At 39.9% G+C, this 18630-nt stretch overlaps 2 protein-coding genes across 2 annotated transcripts; both read right to left on the reverse strand.

The window, feature by feature from the left end:
* Positions 1–343: 343 nt before the first annotated feature.
* On the reverse strand, positions 344–5733 carry LOC127023012 (macrophage migration inhibitory factor-like). The gene is made up of 3 exons (XM_050906899.1): positions 5612–5733; positions 1306–1478; positions 344–554 (listed from the first exon to the last, which is right to left on the reverse strand). Exons 1-3 carry the CDS (start codon positions 5717–5719, stop codon positions 488–490), a joined length of 348 nt encoding a protein of 115 aa, XP_050762856.1. The 5' UTR covers positions 5720–5733; the 3' UTR covers positions 344–487.
* A 2605-nt stretch (positions 5734–8338) lies between these two features.
* On the reverse strand, positions 8339–17138 carry LOC127022717 (solute carrier family 2, facilitated glucose transporter member 11-like). Its single transcript, XM_050906437.1, has 12 exons — positions 17115–17138; positions 15005–15103; positions 14403–14563; positions 12679–12803; positions 12293–12422; positions 11565–11713; positions 10812–10999; positions 10555–10665; positions 9949–10050; positions 9709–9784; positions 8883–9010; positions 8339–8545 (listed from the first exon to the last, which is right to left on the reverse strand). The coding sequence occupies exons 1-12, from the start codon at positions 17136–17138 to the stop codon at positions 8339–8341; spliced, it is 1500 nt and encodes a 499-aa protein (XP_050762394.1).
* Positions 17139–18630: the final 1492 nt, after the last annotated feature.

Below are 18630 nucleotides of genomic sequence, written 5' to 3' on the forward strand. Positions count from 1 at the left end.
GTAAATAAGAGGCAATCATGTCTTTCCTCCTTTTGAAGGGAGGGCCATATGGCACATTGATAGCCACATCAATTGACTTAATGTAAGTGTATTTTGAAATCAGGTTAAGAGAGCTGTATTTAAATTTGGCAAGGCTGTCCAGCATGAACAGGGCAAAGGTATACCCAAATGGAGTGTTAGTCTTCGCACAAAAGACTAAGTTGTTTTTAAAAAAGAAAAGCTTCTGTTAAGAGTATTTTGAGAAAGCACCTTCCATCTCAACCACAGGCCTTTTCAGAATAACAAGACAGTCTCAATCATAAGGCTCCTGCTGGATTTTTACTTTTATATAAGCAGCAGACAAGATGTTAAAACAGCAGCGGGTAGTAGCAACTAAGGTACCGCTGCTTTTTGCGTTTGTGCCAGATACCGTTAACATGACTAGAACTGCAGTGCTCAAAAACCATAGTGAGGGTTCAGGAATAAGCTGTTACTACCCAAGGACACCTCAAGCAAAGGTAGTGTTGTTCCAGCCTACGTTGCCAGCACTGATGTCGAAGAAGCTGACATAGATTCTGAAAGGGAAGATAGACACCGTTAGTTGCTGAGAGCAGAGTGCTGCAGGCTGGCCAGGGTGTTCCTGCAGCAGGACACACACAGCCATGCTGTAGACTGTCCCCCAGGGCTTTACACTTCTCAAGCTGGCACTGTCTCTCAGCAAGTTACACATTTCCTCTTGCAAATTCTGGCAGGTACGTTCAAGTGTTGCATATTCCGCATCCTCCCTCCCCCCTTTAATGCCTTGCCTACTTGCATTCTGGAGTTCCTGGTATTTTTCTACTTCATATTTTAAGGAGATCTCAGGATGCTGTGTTTTATTTACAGTTATTTCTGGAGCAGATTGGTGTACCTTCACAAAAAAGACTAGAAATGTTTTTATGTAAGTGGAAGCTTTTGTAATAGACCTCCACTTGTACCCCACAGGCAGTAGGGAAGTGTTGGTACATGTTACTCAAGTTATCAATTTAATAACATCAGGTTATTGTGTCTGTACCTGGGCTTTTGCACGTATAAGATCTGTGGGTACACGCAGTGCCTGAGCCTCCATCGTTTTAACTAAGAGAAATTTTACAGCTTCCGGGCATTGGCATTGCAGCTCATGCAAGTGCTCTTTTCCTCTTTTTAATTGGAGAGTTGCTCTATTGACTTGGCATTTAGCCTCTTCAAGCACCATGTTAATAGAAGACCACCAAAGGACGAGTTTGGGATTAATAGTTTTAACGATCTGTGGCAATTCATGTCAGACAAGTTGCTGTATGAGCTCACCTGTCAAATGGTATTTTCAGCTGTTTGTTCAGCAGGTCACAAAGCATTTTGGAGTAGACCTTGTTCTCCTGCTCCCCTATCTTGCCAATGCTGTAGAGAAAGCACATAGCACAAGGGTCTGTGGAGCCACCAAAGGACATCAGCTGATCAGGAGAGATCTGTATTGCTAGATACTGTTGGAAGAAGAAAAGAATATTATTTGCCTTTGCCATGTTAGGAAAAGTTTTGAAAATCCAGGAAGGTATTTGTGTACCTAAACTACAGTGAAACTAGGTACATCCCTATCAGTTATGCTTTTGAAATTTGTATGTATTGTATGTGTGTACTGCATTGCACTTCCAGACTTCCTAAATATTTTCCTGCAAGTCACAAAGATGAGAAGTTATGAAATACAACCACATTCCCAAGACATACCATTTGCAAACAGGCACTGCCATCACAATTTTCATCTATTGTAGAATGGCTGCATTCTTAACTAAAAGTACTAGCAGCACATAAAATAAAAAAAGAGCAGTCCCAGACACTCAGAGATGCTTTTCACCACTTACTAAAATGCAAATAGTTTCACTCTTGTTCTTAAGTTACCCTGTGGCAAAGATCCTTCCCTGCCTGCTGTCTTGCAACCTTCAACCCCAGTGTGCCCAATTACCTACTGAAAGATGGGTTCTGGATGCTCGGCCCAGGTACACTGTCGGAAGGAGGACCCTGCAGTAACATCTTTACCGACTTTGAATTGTGGGTAGAAAGTTCAGGTGCTCTAAGAGCTCAGTGACCTGCAATACCTCCAGAACCTCCTCCAAGCCGCTGGGCTCTCCATGCCTGTGCAGGACGGCCTGGTGTGAGTGGGGGTGTGCAATTGCATTGCTGCTGCCCTACGTTCCAGAGGGATTTTGCACCTCACTGGCTCCTGCTGCAGTCTTCCCTGCTGAGGTAAATGTGAACTGACACAGCAGAGGTCTAAATCAACATCCCCCTCATTAAACAAAATACAGCCTAATCCTACTTTTGTTCTTGGTAGCAGGAAAAATAGAAGAAAGTATCTATGTTAATATTAATGACCAGCCTGCAATTTTCCCTGCTGCTAATACACAGTGTCAGATCCACACACGGAGGAATCCAGGGATCAGTCCCTTTGGCATCCATCTGGCTTCTGTTCTGTTCTTACCCACGTTTATTAGCAGCGCATCATTGGAACTCAGCAGCAATTAACCCTCTTGGTAAAACAAGCTAGCCCAAGTACCAGGAGTTGTCTGGGTAATTAGCCTTGGCCATCATTTACAGCTTGTTTAGATGCAAGGTGCATCAGACCACAGCAGTACAGGATAAGCCAAGGAGATCCTGCTGAGGTACCACTTGCTTGGCCCTGTTCTCCCCTGGCTGGACACCCTGTGCTCTCAGCTTTATGCCAAATATAGGTACATACATGCCTTTAACATCTACCCCACAAACAGATTATTATTAACAAAAAAAATCAAGCTGAAGTGTTAATCAGCATTATTTTCCTCTTAGAGCAGTTTGAAAATGTTTGAAACTGTTTTTCCAGTAGAAAAAAAAAAACCTATTTGATTAAAAATAAAAACCAGTATTTTTTCAAATGGTACCATTTCCTGCGAGAGGAAAGCTCTGCATTCCAGCATACCCTAATCCTTTCCTTCTTTCTGTGTTATAACTAAGAGACTCTCCCTTTCCTATTGCCTCCTTTGTCACGAAGAGCTTGCATGTCCTCTTCAAAAAAATCTTTGTTGTTCCCTGTATATTTCTAAGTCCCATTACATATCCCTTCCACACTGCTGCACAAACCTGTTCCAGCTGCATCCCAGTCCTGGCCTCTAGCTTTATATTCAGGAGCTGTTATGCAAGAACCACCAGCTGACCCCCTACCCTCCCCAACAGCAAGTACTTGTTTGCTAGACTGATAAAAATGTTTTTTTGAAGAGGGGTAGAACACATCAGTTTTACATAAGAATTTCATTATATTACTGCATGTGTTGGAAAAAAAACAATCTTACTCCCATTTACAGTTTAGCCTGCTTTCTGTGGAGACAAGGCTTATACAAGCCTAAAACATGCTTCTATTCCCCGAGATAACTAACTACAGTCAAATTTGGCAGAGATTGATTTTCTACATGTTTAATGAGACTGGTTGATTGCATAGAGCTCCATTATTGTCTGTAAAGAAAGAGAGGCCCCTTTATCAGGCATCAAACAATCTGCATGGAAGAAACACAGTAGAACCAGGCTTCTCCAGGTCGACTGGCTTTTTAACTTGACATCAAATCAATTTGGTGAGAACATCCAACCACATACAACTGTCTTTTGAAGTCTATAGCCATACAATAACAAATAGAAATATTCTAATTATCAGTGCTGAACTGACAATTTCTAACTGGTCAAAGAAGTGTCAGTACTATTAACCATTCCACCACTGGTAGGATCCATGGCACAAGTCCAATGCAGAACCTGACTGGAAGTCATAGAAACTTTTAAAATTTTCCTCCAAGATCTAACTGAAATCTGGCTGCAAGTTAAGCCAGCTGCTTCCTGCCTTATGCCACAGAGGAAGGAAAAAAAAAAAATGTTCCCATATTTTCCATAGCAGTGCTGGAATATCTGTTGATCCTTGAATTCTCTTATTTCTCCAGTGTTTTTGCTTTGGTGCATCGCTAATCTGCCTACCTCTTTCTCAGAGTAGAGAGGATGGAGGAGTACTGCTGAGGCTTACTCCCATGTTGTGTGCAACAGAAGTGAAATTCCCCTACTCCCAAGCATCGTCTTAACTCTTATTTGTGTTGTAACCCATAATGCTCTCCAAATCCTTTCCTCTTTAATTATTCTTTGTCTTTTGTGCAGTTTGCCTATCAGCTATTCAAATCAAATAGCTATTGAAATCAGCTATTCAAAGAAAGCTTCTTGATTTGAGAAGATACCTCTAAGTATCTTCTTGATTTCTTACTCTGTCTCCTGTGCATACAAGCTATTGTCATCTGCACACCTCAGTCCGCCAAAGTATTAATTGGAAGTGTTGACTAGATCTGAGCATAAGACACTACTGTGGGACTCTTTAAAGTGTTCCTGGTTTTGACAAAACCATGCCAGCTGCTCACAATTTTCCTCTTATCATTAAGACATTCAGAAGTTTGTTCTATTATTCCCAGTTATCCTACTTACTTTTTTTGTTTGGGTCCATTTTTTCCCCCCTTCTTCCCCCCTCAGGACACTTCCACCTGTAGCAGTTATCAAACAATTGCTAAGGGGTTCAGAGACCTCTGTTGCCATCTTAAGTAGCCCAGGGTGACTGCATTTCAGCATGCTTTGTTTCCATGAAGAGCAAAGATCTGCTCAAGAACTTCAGGTGTCCCGGTGGGCAGAGAAAGGTTTGCTGGGGAGCCCTCAGAACCCTTCCTGTAGGCACCAGAACTTCATTCTTTCTACAGTTTCAAAGCATCACTCCCAAAGTAAAATAAGAAACACTTTCTGAAAACACTCATTTGCTCGTGAATACGTAGAAAGGGTACTTCACCAAGCTGCTAAAGATCTATAGCCGATTCACTTGAGCTACTCCTCAGTTGCTGTAGCAGCAGTAACTTATGTTATAAAGCTTACAGCTCTATAGAGAAGCTTTCACTGTTTTTCATATTCATCGACAGTCTTCAGTAAACAACTGATACAGTGACTAGTGACCTTTCAAGATTAATTAAGAAAATAAAAGCCTTACAGGACCCTTAATGACAGTATTTCAGTACTTTACCTTAGTAGCTTATTGCCATGGGTTTTGGCAGGTAAAAATCCCTCAGTTTGGTAATGAAACCAGCAGACAGATTTTACTCTGGTGTTTTGACTACAAGTAGCAGGATGTTACATGGGTATTTTGCTAGATGTCCAAGCAAGCTGAATACCTTGTTTTTTTCTTCAGCTATAACCACTAGGGTACAGGCAATTTGGTGGCAGATAACAAACACATTCAGCAGGACTCAGCAAGGAAGTTAGAGGGTGAGGCTTGCTTTCAGTCAGCTAGATTCTTGAGAGGTATTCACAGAGATACCTGTGTATACATACCCACACACATCCAGTGTCTTGACCTACATGGAATACCATCATACACAAAGCTAGTTTAAGTACTTTAAGTGTTTTAAGACCTCAACAGAGCTAAGTCACAGCAAACAAGTATTTGACATATATACAGAGAAAAGACTAAATACTGGCAAGTCATTAGGTATATTAGTTTATAGAGGCTATTACTGACAAATAACTCATTGCATAGGCACAGCTGACTGAATAAGGAAAACATTTGAGCATCTGGACTTACCTGTGCTGGTTTGCCCATTGCTTTTGATAACTGCTGGGTGAGCTCCCCCGTGAAAGACTCAGGAACTTTATCCTTGCTTATATTTGTGTTAACAATGAATTTAGGCATCTTTGGATCGCAAGAGGGTTTTCTTTCAGCTCACCCTGTTCACAGCTTTGCTACTAACTCACCTGCAAGATCACTTACCCCACCACACTACTAAGCGCCTCAGGAGCCTTTAAATAGTCAGTGGTACCTTCCGCAGGTGCACCTGGAGGGAGTGCCTCGGGAGAGGCGAGGCTGCATGTGCCATCTGCAGGCTGCTGGCTGCTAATGCAGATAGTCAATGTATAGCTTTCATAGCGGGGAAAGTGGGCTTTTTGTGCTCTGGAAATCAAAGCATCTAAAATGACACTTCATATTTGGATACAGCCTGATCGTGAAAACCAGTGAAAAAGCAAGTGTTACAGGGACTGTTTGAGAGTGGGAGAGTTATAATGTGTCTCTTCATGCAAGTCTCATAATTATTTAAAAAATTTAGATGGACGCTTCATTTGTGAGGTTTGGGACTCTTTCTGTGGAATAGACCATAACAGAAAAACCCCAGTAACACATGTTGTGGAGACCTTCCCTGCACTGTGGCTAAGTCATGACAAAGATGCCTTAAAATCAGGGTCTTGATTTTCCACTGTGGTGAGCACTGGATTCTACATAATGAGAGGAGGCTTGTTTTCAACTTGCTCCTTTGTTGTGCAAATAGTCCCATAACAGTCAACAGGATCTCCTGAGAGACAGGAAATCCACAGGCTTTCTAAAATGAGAGAGTTTTATCCAGAGCGGAGTATGTGGCAGAGCTGGGATCAGTTCTCTTTGCTACCTAGTAGAGTCTTACATGAGAGAAGTGATTTAGAGGGGTCATATGGCATTTGGTGTGGGGTGTTCGCAGTGAGATGTGTGTGGGGAAAGCAGGTTGAAAATGCTGATGGGGATAAAATAAATGGTTTGTTAATCTCTCCATGTTAAAGGTGATGTGTGTCTTTATGCCCAGTAGTTTCTGCGAGTTAAGGGCTTTTCTACCCACTCCATTCCCCAGCCTGCAGAAAAGAGGGAGAGCTTTCTATAGCTTGCACTAAATGCTTGTACTACAACTGTATAATTTAAACAAATACTTTTAAATGGTGAAAACCTCTATATGAACATGCTTAAGTTGATTGTGTGGTGTATGTTGATCATAAGTCAGTTCCTTGACTGTAGCACCCTTGCTGTAAAAAGCCAGCAAATAAAACTCAGGAGATGAATTACTATGTGCCACTGTTCATCTACAGCCCATGTTAGTGGATTGCGTCTCTGGTATCCAAAGCATTCTGAAAATAAGAAAATCCTGAAAAAAATCCAGAAATAAAATCTGTTTGTACAAACAGCCTTTTCAGGGCATGTTTCCTGTGTCAAAGCATTACAAACAAACTCAAGTGACAGCTCTATCTGTAAGGAGAGGAACTGCTGTTTGTAATATTGATGAATTTTTTCTTCAGTGATTAGTTGAAAGCAGGTGGCATGATCCAAAGCATTTAGTCACAAATCATACTATAGTTGTTAGTGATCATTTGGAAAAACTTAGACTGTATTTCCAATGAACTTCACAAACTATTTTTCTGCTGGGTACAATAATCACTCGTTATTCACAGCTTGCTTACATAACAAGAAAAACATTTCCAAAACAAACTCTTTCTTCTCTGAAAACATCTGATGTAATTCCCAGAAGCTGATGTACCAGGTTGGAAATCAGATCCTTAGACACCACAGATGCTCTTGGGAGTGTGCTTTATTTTATAGCAGCCATTTTACTACTTTTGCATACAGTAATATCTCTGTTTGGCAGGTCCTTCTCCCTGCCTAGAATTACTAGGTGTTCTTCACTGAGATTTCTGTTACATCTCCAGAAGGATTGTTGCACAGTACAATTTCACTTTCAGTATTTTTTTCTGTTATCATGGCTAGAAGCTTTTTTCCTAATTTACTGTGCTAAGTTTTGAATCTATATCTGCTCAGGTCACCCTAAACCACATATCTAGCTTTTCCTCTATCAGCCTGCTAGTCAAATATTTTAGACTTCTGTGTTTCCCCAGCCTCATGACTGATGATCATTTAGTCTTCTTAATCCTTCCTTCCCTTGGTTTGTCTTCTTAAATTATTTCACTTGTTCCTTCATATTTCTGATACTCTTCTCTGAGCTATTTGTCAGCAGTTTTCTGATTCTGAGGTGCTTAGAGCTAGTGAGGTCTCATTTAGGAAAGCTCAATAACAAACTGTTCAGGTACCTGTGGCATTGGACAAGACTCCTGGGAACAAGAGAGACCAACTGAGGCCCAGGGTTGTGGGTCCAGGGCTGTGAGCAGAGCCTGCATATATGTTCTTCTAGCAGGATTTGGGCCCTATGGACTGTTAACAAAATGTTTTAAAACTTCATAAGGTAGACTATCATAAAAGGGTTTTTTTAATAGAAAAAAAACCTCTTTATATCCAGTAGATCTTAAAACTGAGTGGTGAAATTTCCTGTGAAAATGTTTAGATATCATCAAGAAATAAAACTCTAGCATAATGAATTTCATATCTATATTTAAAAAAAAAAAAGAAAAAAGGAGTAAGACACAGAAGAGCTTGCAGTCTGTTATTGATGTTTCCTGTTTAGTTCTATTGCAACATTGTTTCCTGTCTTTTCTAAGAGATGCAAATTTCTCCTCTGAACATTCAGAGTTTGGTGCAGAACAACTGTTCCTTAGGAAAGTTATTTTCAGTGACTGAGGTTTCTTTTTTCCCAAAGTTCAGCTTGTTGAACTCTGCTTTTATTTCCATGATTGACTTTCCCTTGGTCTCGGGGAGATACAGGTAGATGAAAATTGCTGATAAAGCAAGGATTCCCAAAAAGATAAGGAAGCAGAAGGGTCCAAGGTTATCCTGCAAGCAGAAATGGGAGACACTGTAAGGAAAATAAGAACCTCATTGCTATTTCCCTATCCTTGGGTGCAAGTCTGTGTCTCAGTAATTAGAATTCAAAGGTGTGCTCAATACACAGATCAGGACAGGTATCAAACCAGGAGTTTCCACTGGCCACGTTTGACCTGAGTCCAATTGCTGCTCCTCTGACAGGCCTGGGGGATTCCTGAGCAGGTTTGGTATTTGGACAGAGCTCTAAGCTTCGCATGTCGTTGCAATTTATTGCTATTATTTTGCTCCCTGTCAGCATTCAGAAGTGGATTAGCCTGGAGGGAGAGATCCAGTTAGAGTCACTTACAACAATCAATGGAAAAATCATCCCAAGTACAAACAGTCCCATCCAGTTGATGCAGCCAACAAGCAGAAAGGCTGATGGTCTGAATGACTGGCTGAAGATTTCAACCATGATAGTTATAGAGGCTCCAGCTGAAAAAGAAAAGCAAAACACAAACCAGGTATACTTGTTTCCTTGCTCCTGCCAAAGATCCTCACAATGGCAGTGGTAGAAAATGACAGACAGGCAGAATAGGTGGCCTGCTGGCAGGTGGCCTCTGCTATGAGGGTGAAAGACCTTGATTCCAGAAAGGGACTATAGCTGTTAATTTAGGAATTCAGCTGTTAATTTCGGTTTCTCTCATACATACTGGAACCCTTTTTCTGGTGCCAGTGGATCTGTGCAGTTCCATATTGCATTGGTAGCCATTATTAGCGCAGTAATTTGTAAAACCAGCTCCCCTTTTGGCTCCTGTGGTCAGTTCCACCAGAAGCATGTTGGTAGGCATAAAGCTTACCTTGCTAAGTTAATGAAGATGATTACTATAATATATCTGGCATTGCCTAGAATCCAGTTTTTAGCTGGGTATTTTAAAAATTGTTCTGAAAATTCTATCTCAAACCCTCTGGAGAAGATGATACTGTATTTTAAATTATTTAGATCCTGTCATCAGCAATAAAATTCGAGGTGTCTGTATCCTTTTTCTGTCTCCCACTTGTACATATCTGCCCTTCCCTCCTTAATTTCCAGAACTTTTTACCATGGGACTAGTCTGTTCTTCCTCTGCCAGGTGTGTCACCAACCAATATGATACAAAATTTCCTCCCAACATTGCCATTGATGTACTCACATGGTCCAGTTCCATAGAAGATAACAAACAGGAAGATCAAGATAACACTGAAGTAATGCATCCAGAAAAACTGATGCTAAAAGTGAGAAACCAGTGATATCAAACCATTAGATACATGACAGAATAGCAGAGTTCTGTATTTTCTGCCACTGACTCAAGTTTTTGTACATATCGTGTCAGGCAAGGCCAGAAAGGTGGGCTGATGCTGGGTATGTAGCCAGAAGGCTGCTGCCTCTTTACCTGCAGTGACAGGGTCATGGTAAGGAGTGCTAGCACAGAACACATCAGTGTGTATCCTCCCCATAGCAGCACTTTCCTCCCACATCGGTCTATAAGGGTGCTCTGGAAAGCAGAAAACACAGGTCATAAATCCCAGTTCTCAAATGAAATAATTCCTCCCCTTTCCATGTGTTCTTCACAAAAGACTTATCTGAATAATAGCCAGAAATGAATGTCATTTGAGAGTCTTAATTCCTAATGAATTTGATTAGCTTCTTCAAAGCTAATTCATTATTAATTAAGCTGTGTTTATTAGTCAACCCTAGGATGTTGTTAGTTCTCTTTCTTGCGTGCTGGTATATATCAAATTGTGCACACATACATACACACATCTAATCCAAAACATCAGAAAATTATTTTACAGAATAAAAATGAGTCTAAAGACATATAGCCATGCAAATAATTTGGGAAAAGAGCTGCCTTTTATCCTGCATGTGGTTTTGCAGAAGCAGGAAGATGTGTCTTAGGTTATGCAAATCTTCCCTGAGCCCAGTTATAAGTAAAGGAAAAGTACAATTGTTAAACACATTAAATTTTTCCTTCAAACTCAAGTCTGAAAAGACTTACACACAGTATAGAGGATAAGCATTCACACAACCCAACTCCCAGGGACACGTATGGGATAAGGTATTCTTCAAACTTGGCTGTGTGGAATACTTCAAAAGAGTAGAAGTATATCTGAAAAATGCAGAGAGAAAATGCACCTGTGAAAAAAGTGTTGCAATTGTGATGCAATTCTAAGCTGGTGTAGTAACATTGACTTAGAGGAGTTTGTAACACTGCTTAGTTTGTCTCTTGTTCTACGGATAAAGAGAGCACTCAACTGCATTGATTCCACAGAGCTGCAAGGTGGTCATGACAGTCATCAAAATGTAAAGTTGCCAGCGCAAAGATCGCTCTTTTATTACTTCAAGGACACGCAAGGTTTTTGTGCTTGTCATTGCAACCTTCTCCTTCATAATGTCATCAATTTCTGCTTGATGGTCTCCTTCCCCCCAGAGCTTCCTGACAGCTGTTGGGGAGAAAGAGAGGAGTGGATTATTCTACCAGTATAGCTCCCTCACGAGTGGTTACATTAAACCCTTTAGTCTGCCTGTCCATTGGTGTAGGTGGTGCTGTCAGTGCTGCATGCTTCTGCTATCTGGGTGCTTCTGGGACAGTAGGCAAATGAAAGAATTTTGTCTCTCTGGTTGTCAGTATAGCATAACTTTCTAATGTTGAGTTGACTTAACTGTAAACAAAGTAAACATTTAAGTACATTTTATTTAATAAAAAATGAACTGCCTAAATCATTTCCTTTAAAGAAATAAAGTAGTGCCCACCAAAGTGGGAAATGTTAGACATGCTAATATATATCTGTCTTTCTTAACGGATTAAATTAGACTGAATGAGGCCCCATGTTAATACAGATGTATGGCTGCAGGTACCTCAGCTGTTTTATTTAGAACTGCCTCTGCTATTACTCCATGGCACTGCCCTGTACTGCACAGCTCTGCCCTGCTTTCTTGTTTTCTACAGAGGCTGTCACTCTAACATATCAAATCAAGTGAAGTAAGTGAGGAAAGTAGACACTCTACCTTTCCTGCAGGCTTCCTCATTACCCTTCTGTATCAGGAGGTAGGATGGTGAATCAGGGAAAAATGGGAGGGTAACCAGTTGAACCAATGCTGAAAGTCCACTAGATGCTAACAACCATGGCCACAAAGCTTCGCTTCCTAAAATTTCCCTGAAAAGTGTATGTGAAACAAAATTATGCTGAAATAATGGAATGAATGTTCAGGAAGTTTTTCTGAGTGATGAAGATTGCTCAAATTCCATTCAAGGGTGTAGTGGAGCAAAGACCTGAATTGATAATTTGGCAAATTTCACAAATTTGGCTATTTTTATTTCTGACAATTTTAAAGAAATTATTTGGCATTTTGAAAAACTTTCTAAATAGCATTAGGATCCAATATAATGTCTAAAGACCTGATGAGACTCATTTGACCACTGTTTGACCACAGGATCAAAACACCCTGCTAAGACTTTTCATGTAAGTATAGTAAATTTTTAAGGGGAAGTCCCCTAGTAGAAAGGGTGTGGAAATAAGAAGAAATCAGATTATGAGTAATTAATTTTCTGTCTTCTATATTTAAAACTATATGTTTGCCTCAAATATGATCAAAACTTTTCTTCTGGCATAAGCTAAGGCCTGTTTTGGGGAAGATGAGAGGGTTTCTTAGTCACTGACTAGGTGAGAGGGTAAGGTTATAGAAAGATTTCTACTACTTTTAGTGTAACCTGACAGAAAGATTCGAGTATTTACCGTAGTCCAATAACCTGTCCTGTGAGTTTTCCCAGCGTCAGAAAAACAGAAACTGTGGAGTTGGTAAATCCACGCAGCTTCTTGGGTGAAATCTCTCCTACGTACTGAGGATGTATATTGAGAGAAAAACCTTTAACAAAGAAGAGGATAAATGACTGTTAAAATATTTAGAAAAGCTTAACTTTCTGACTCCGTCTTCTCTTACATTGTTTTCATTCACTCTGGTATTTGGATTACAATTTCTTGCAAAAGGGATGATATCTTTCCCTTTTGTTAAGTGCCTAGTGTATTTGCTTTAAAGATCGTTCTCCAAGAATGTCAATACCTGTAGGGACAATCCTGGGACAGCAGGGATGCTTGCACTCCGCAGTGGCATGAGCACATACCTGTACCAATGCCATAGAGAAAGCGTCCGACCAGAATCATCTCGAAGGATTTGGCTGTTTTACTGAAGGCCATGAAAAGTGCAGCTACTAGCATGATCAGGTTGGTGAACATTTGGCACTTTTTTCTGGGGGGGCGGAAAAAAAAAAAAGCCCATGAGAATTTAGTGTGAAATGAGAACCTCTTGTACTCTTGACTAATCTTGCTGTGACAGGAAGCATAGTACAACCATTCCTGCTGTTTTGAGGAATTGCTGAAATAATATTGACTTTGGATAGTGAAAATGATTCTTTAAAATTTCAGGATCCTTTAGATTTGAATTCATTAATATTTTTAGCTTAGAATTTAAACAGTTGGAACACTTCATCAGCATTTCCACAGTACAAGTGGGGAAAGAGATCAAAGAACAGCCCAGCTTGTCACCAGGATTTTTAAATGGCTAGAACTCCTCATAAAATGTCAGATTGTTCCCCAGAAATAATCTGAGTCTATGGCTCCTATTCTAGAATGGCTCATATTAAAGACCCTCTTGGCTAAACAGATGTGATCTGAGATGGCAGAAAGAGTTTTGAGAGGCATATTTCAAAAGACACTCCATGTGAATCATGGGCTGGTATGTTCACAATCCTGACGTCTCAGGCTCAAATCAAAGTCTTTTGCACTCAGTTGTTTTGCCGTGATGCTTGCTAGACAAGAGTCCTCTTGCACACATTAAGGATTCACAGAGATCCTGCATTTAGAAGACTGTGATTCAACAATTAGGTTATCATGTGTTAAATAACCCACGGGAGAAGTGCATGATCTTGTTTCCAATCTTGGGAGGCCCTCTGAGTGTGGGATGAGGCAGTGTCCCACAAGAAATTTCTTGGGGGCACTTACCTGATAGGAAAGAACACAATTGCAGGCAGGCTAAGATGGTTTGTTGAGACCCATATGAGGGGCCTATGGATCAGTGGGTTGTGGAGCAGATCTTTAAGTGGGTCACACCAAGTAGATATGTTTTGCCAATTTCTCTGCAAATGAAATTAGTGGTGTTACACACAAGGCACTGAGAACAGACCAGACTGGTGAGGAACCCTTTCTCCAGCCAGTGGGAAAGATAGTTTGGAACTGACTTTCAGTAAAATGGATTGCCAAAACCAGAGATGTCTCTTGAAGAATTTGTTTTGACACTGATTGTATCTTTACAGCGTAGTTAAAGGGAATTTATTTTTTTCTATTCTCTTCACATATTCATTAGATTAGATCTGAATATTTAATATAACGTCATTACCCCAAAATGAGTGTATTTAAATGGAAATCTGGCCCTTCTTTGACACTTAAGGATATCTTCCACACAGTGGTTTCCAGGTGGTTAGAGTAACTGCGTGTAATGTGTTACAACACAAGACACACAGCTCCTTTTTTGGGGTTTGTAAAGCTTGGGAGATCTTTATGAGAGTCACAGGGGATCTTGAAGAGAACATGAGGAAGGTACACTACCCTGCTACTCCCAGAGGCACTGATCCGGTGATGTGATGATGAATGCAGCCGTTTTACAGAAATACAGTTCACTGGGGAGGGCAGAGAAACAAGATAGGAGACTGCTTGAAAGAAGTGAATGTGCTAGCAAATCAAATCAGTTGTCTTCAGTCAGACTGCTTCAACCAAAAAGAAGAGGTTTATTTGTTCACCTTGGTATTTCCCTCTACTTTCTGACTATTGAGCTGTTACAAGAAACACTTACTTCCTGTATTTTGTAGTCAGGTAGCCACAGCAGAGGCTCCCCAGGAATCCTCCTATCCCATAAACAGACACAATGAAGGACCACAACAGCATGATTGTCTCAGGCTGGAGGGGAGAGCCATGTCGCTCTATCCAGGTTTCATTAATAAACTTCCTGATGTGCTGAAAAATAAAATGAGAATTGACTGGATAATAGCTATAAGACCCCTTCATATTATTTGGCTGTTGTCCTTCAGATCTAGCCTGTGGTCCTAATATTAGACTTATTTTGAGACTAACTGTCTTAGTAAAACAAGTTAGCTGAGAACACATTGCAAAATCTTCAAGTTTGTATCAGTCAGTAAGCTTCCTGGGAAGCATGGAACACATTTTCTGCCTTCCTTTTGAGGCTTGTATACTATGTGGCAAGAACTTATTTAAAACAGAAAATGCCATCCTGTTCTTTAAAGGAGAAAAAGTTCTCTACGTATTTGATGTTACTGTTAGCCAAAGAAAAGGCATAGAGGTATCAGCTGAATGCTCAGTAAATTTGAGATTTGTGGGAGAATGGAGAGCTCAGGCTCTCCATTTTGTGTTTTCAACCTCAGGGAGACGACTACTTACCACAGAAGGATAGTTGATGACAGAAATGTGGAACCCATATGGGAAACTACCACCAATTCCCAGCACTAAGATCATTTGAAATAGTCCCCGGAACTGAACCTGCAAAGCAAAAATAAAATGCTCCATCAGCTTCTCATTAGTCTAGATTTCTGCAGGGCCAGAGTCTTTGTAGCCACACTTGTCCTTCCCCTTTGTCCACTACAAATCCTCTTGAATTTAAACTTTTTTCCAAAATTCCTCTAACCTACTGCCAAAGTGCAATCACCAGCCACAGTGCCATAGCAAGACTACATGCTAGTGTAAGAGTGATAATCCACCACTTTGCTTGCAAGAAGGAAAAGGAGTTTTAAAAGATGTTCCCGATAGTACAGCTCTCACTGTATGCCTGCAATATCTGACAGGTTGGCTGGATAAAGGTGTCAGTCCTGGATGTGGAGAAGAGGGAATCAGTTTCCTTTTCTGCAATCTACAATAATCTATGTACATCAAACCATAATGTTATGCCACAAAAGTACAGCATTAAAATCGACAACATTTTATTGTACTCTCTGCTTTCATTTCTATGTCGTATCTTTAAGCATAATAAAGAAAAGATCCTTTGAACATTCAGCTTTTTCAGAAAGGCATGAACTACAAAGATAAGATAATAATTTGGAATAGCCCCTGTAATTGCATTCAAATAAAAATCTTCCTGACTGTGATTTGAGATTTCATTTCTCCTTTCTCAGTGTTTTATTTTTTCTACTTATTTAACCATGAAAGTATGCGCTTGCATATTGAAGAGCTTGGCATCTTCCAGACTAGGGAGATACTGTCTGTCTATAATTTCCTTGGTCAAGGATTAGGGACTGAAATACGCTGGCTGCTTTGATGAATGAAATAATTTTAACTGTAAATAAGGAAAAAACATAACATGTAACTACTTAGACCTTTTTGAGGTATGTGACACCACTGGTCATCCGTCCTGTTTCCAAGTGCCTGCAAGGCTAGATGGAGTTATCCTCAAACAGCTTAGACTGTATCTAGCAGACCAAACCTAGAACAACTGTGATTTTAGCTCCATCAGGATCTGTGCAGAGTCCTTTGGGGTTTAACTGCCTCTCCCTTTTTATTCAGCACATCACAGACCAGGACAGTAATATCATCTCTGTATAGAGGACACTGTGCTCTTTTCATGTCACATACGAACTTCATGGGCTCACAGCTTTTTGGAGATCAGTGCCTGGATGAAGAGAAGCTGGTAGAAAATGCAATCAGGCAGGAACAAAGTAATGCAAATGTGAATAATGCTGGACGGAGAGATACTCAGAAGAACACTCCTTTTTTATGGTTCTTAGGTCCGTCTTTCAAGAGCTTGTTACTTAATTAGTCCACAGCTGGATTTCCCAAGTTATCACATGACAAGAACCAAGAAGCTATGGATCAGAAGACTCTAAATTTCCTTAAAAATCCTGTCTCAAATTCAATGGATTTGCTAATTGGCAAAAGCATTCAAACAAATTAAGAACTCACACTCTCACTCTTCCTTTTTTTTGCAATAGACTTACAAATTAACAAATTTAATACTTAAAAAGAAAAGCAAAATAGCTTCTTGCTGGCAGTTGAGAAATAGAGCAAGAAATACTTATCACTTCTCTGTTTAAGACTATGGAAACTCTTGATGGATGATATTAATTATCTTTGGATGAAATGAGGAAAGTAATTTATTTTAAAGCTTATGTCATGATTTCCTAGCCTTTTGCAGTACAGTTAATCTATTAATTACTTTGGGAAGTAATCAGAGTGCTTAATAATTAGTATTGTTTTCAGTAATTCAGAAGGCAAAAGTAAAGTAGCATTGTCAATGGTGGAACTGCCAGGACTTTTGTTAGTTTTTATTTTGTCTTTTATTTTATTTTATTTTACTTTATCTTGTTGCATGGAAAAGACCATGCAACATGATTTTCATGGCCCCAAGCCCCATTGTTCTTGGTGATGTTTAAAGACAGAAGAGAAAGATGGTCTCTGTATCAAAAGAGCTTACAATCTTTAAGGAATCTGGATCTTTAGTATTATGTTAGCTTTGTCTTTTATAAGTCAGAGCCCTGAGAAAAAGTGACCAGATACTCACCAGGTCAGAGAAGGTGGTAGCCATCTCCTATGAAAGAGCTGATTCCTGTTGCTTACTGGCTAGTACCTGCCAAAAGAACCAAATGCTCGCATTATGCAATAGCACTGTCAGTGAACTAGTTCCATGTTATTGAAGTTAAATTTTACTTCAAAGGTTTTTGAGTTAATTACACATATTTCAGCTGTTGTACAAAGTTTAGAATTGTTGGATTAAATATTTCAACCAATGGTTGTGTCTAGCCCAAGTAAACAAGATGGTCTCCCTTGTGGGGAACCTGTATACTTCATGAACTCTGTCTTGTGCTACGGGGATAGGGAACTGAGACATCAATTTTAAACGGGATTCCAATAATCATAGCTTGCTTAGTTTTCAGTATAAGCTGAGAAACATAAAGACAAAATTATCTGTTGGGAATCTTAGATGGGGCTTGGACAGTGAACTATAGGACTTTGACATATAATAGGAAAGAGCTAGTCTGTCTTCATGTGACGGCAACTGGAGCACATCGTAACTTAATCATTACTTAAAGGAATTGAAATGCTCCATCATTTTGGAATGGGGTGCAAACTTAATGATTCTACAGTGGCACACCAGGCTTGACCAGCTAAATATTTATTAGTAGCTGATTTTCCTTTGCTAGGAGAGAAAGACTCAACGTCATGCACAGTTTTGTCTGGCATTTCCATTAGTCAGTATATTTATTTCTGTGTCTGTGATGAAAAAAAGATTGCTTTGAAAATGTCCTGTAACCTCCATAGCTGGATTGATGTCTCTTCCTTCAGACAGAAAATTCTCAGGCTTTAACTTCATTTATTTCATAATTAAGAGGGTTTTGTATGGATTAAGTTGGTAAATGGCTTAGTTATCCTTTGCCATTTACACTTCAGTTAAAGAAGAAGAGGATGAAGAAATCATAAAGGGCTTATTGGATGCAAGCAGTCATATTTACTAGAAAATACATCACATGCAAAGAATCTTCACAGATTCTCTAGTTAATGTCTGAATGTAGCATGCAGCACCACCCGGCCATTGCTGCTGTCATTCTGCAGTCCTCATCATGAAGTTGACTTTGTTGTTGATGTGTGCTGAGAGTTCATGGCGAGTTTTTTTCCAGATTAGGTTCTCCAGAAGATAAGCTGTTGTTAGAGCACAAACAAGACTGTCCCTTTGATACTAAGAATTAATTTCCTTTTCTGTACAGTCATACAAAGTTGAAACAACATAATGTGCATCTGACAAAGGAAAGAAATGCCATGTTAGCTGCTAGTATCTGCCTGGCTTAGATGATATTGGGAGAAGACAGAAGCAGCCAATAATATGTAGCTACCAGTGTGGGGCATTCCTTCTCAAATGCAGCCTGTTGCACATATTTTCTTATGTTCTACTTCACCCACTTCTACTTAGTATATTTTATACATATTGTAACTTTTACTCTTTGCTCTTGTACTTTAATTTAGGATTCCTACTTTTGGTAGGTTAAGAGTCTTCCTCCCATAATGCTCTTAATGTGTAGTGT

This window comes from Gymnogyps californianus, chromosome 16, assembly GCF_018139145.2.
Source record: "Gymnogyps californianus isolate 813 chromosome 16, ASM1813914v2, whole genome shotgun sequence".
Lineage (NCBI taxonomy): Eukaryota > Metazoa > Chordata > Aves > Accipitriformes > Cathartidae > Gymnogyps > Gymnogyps californianus.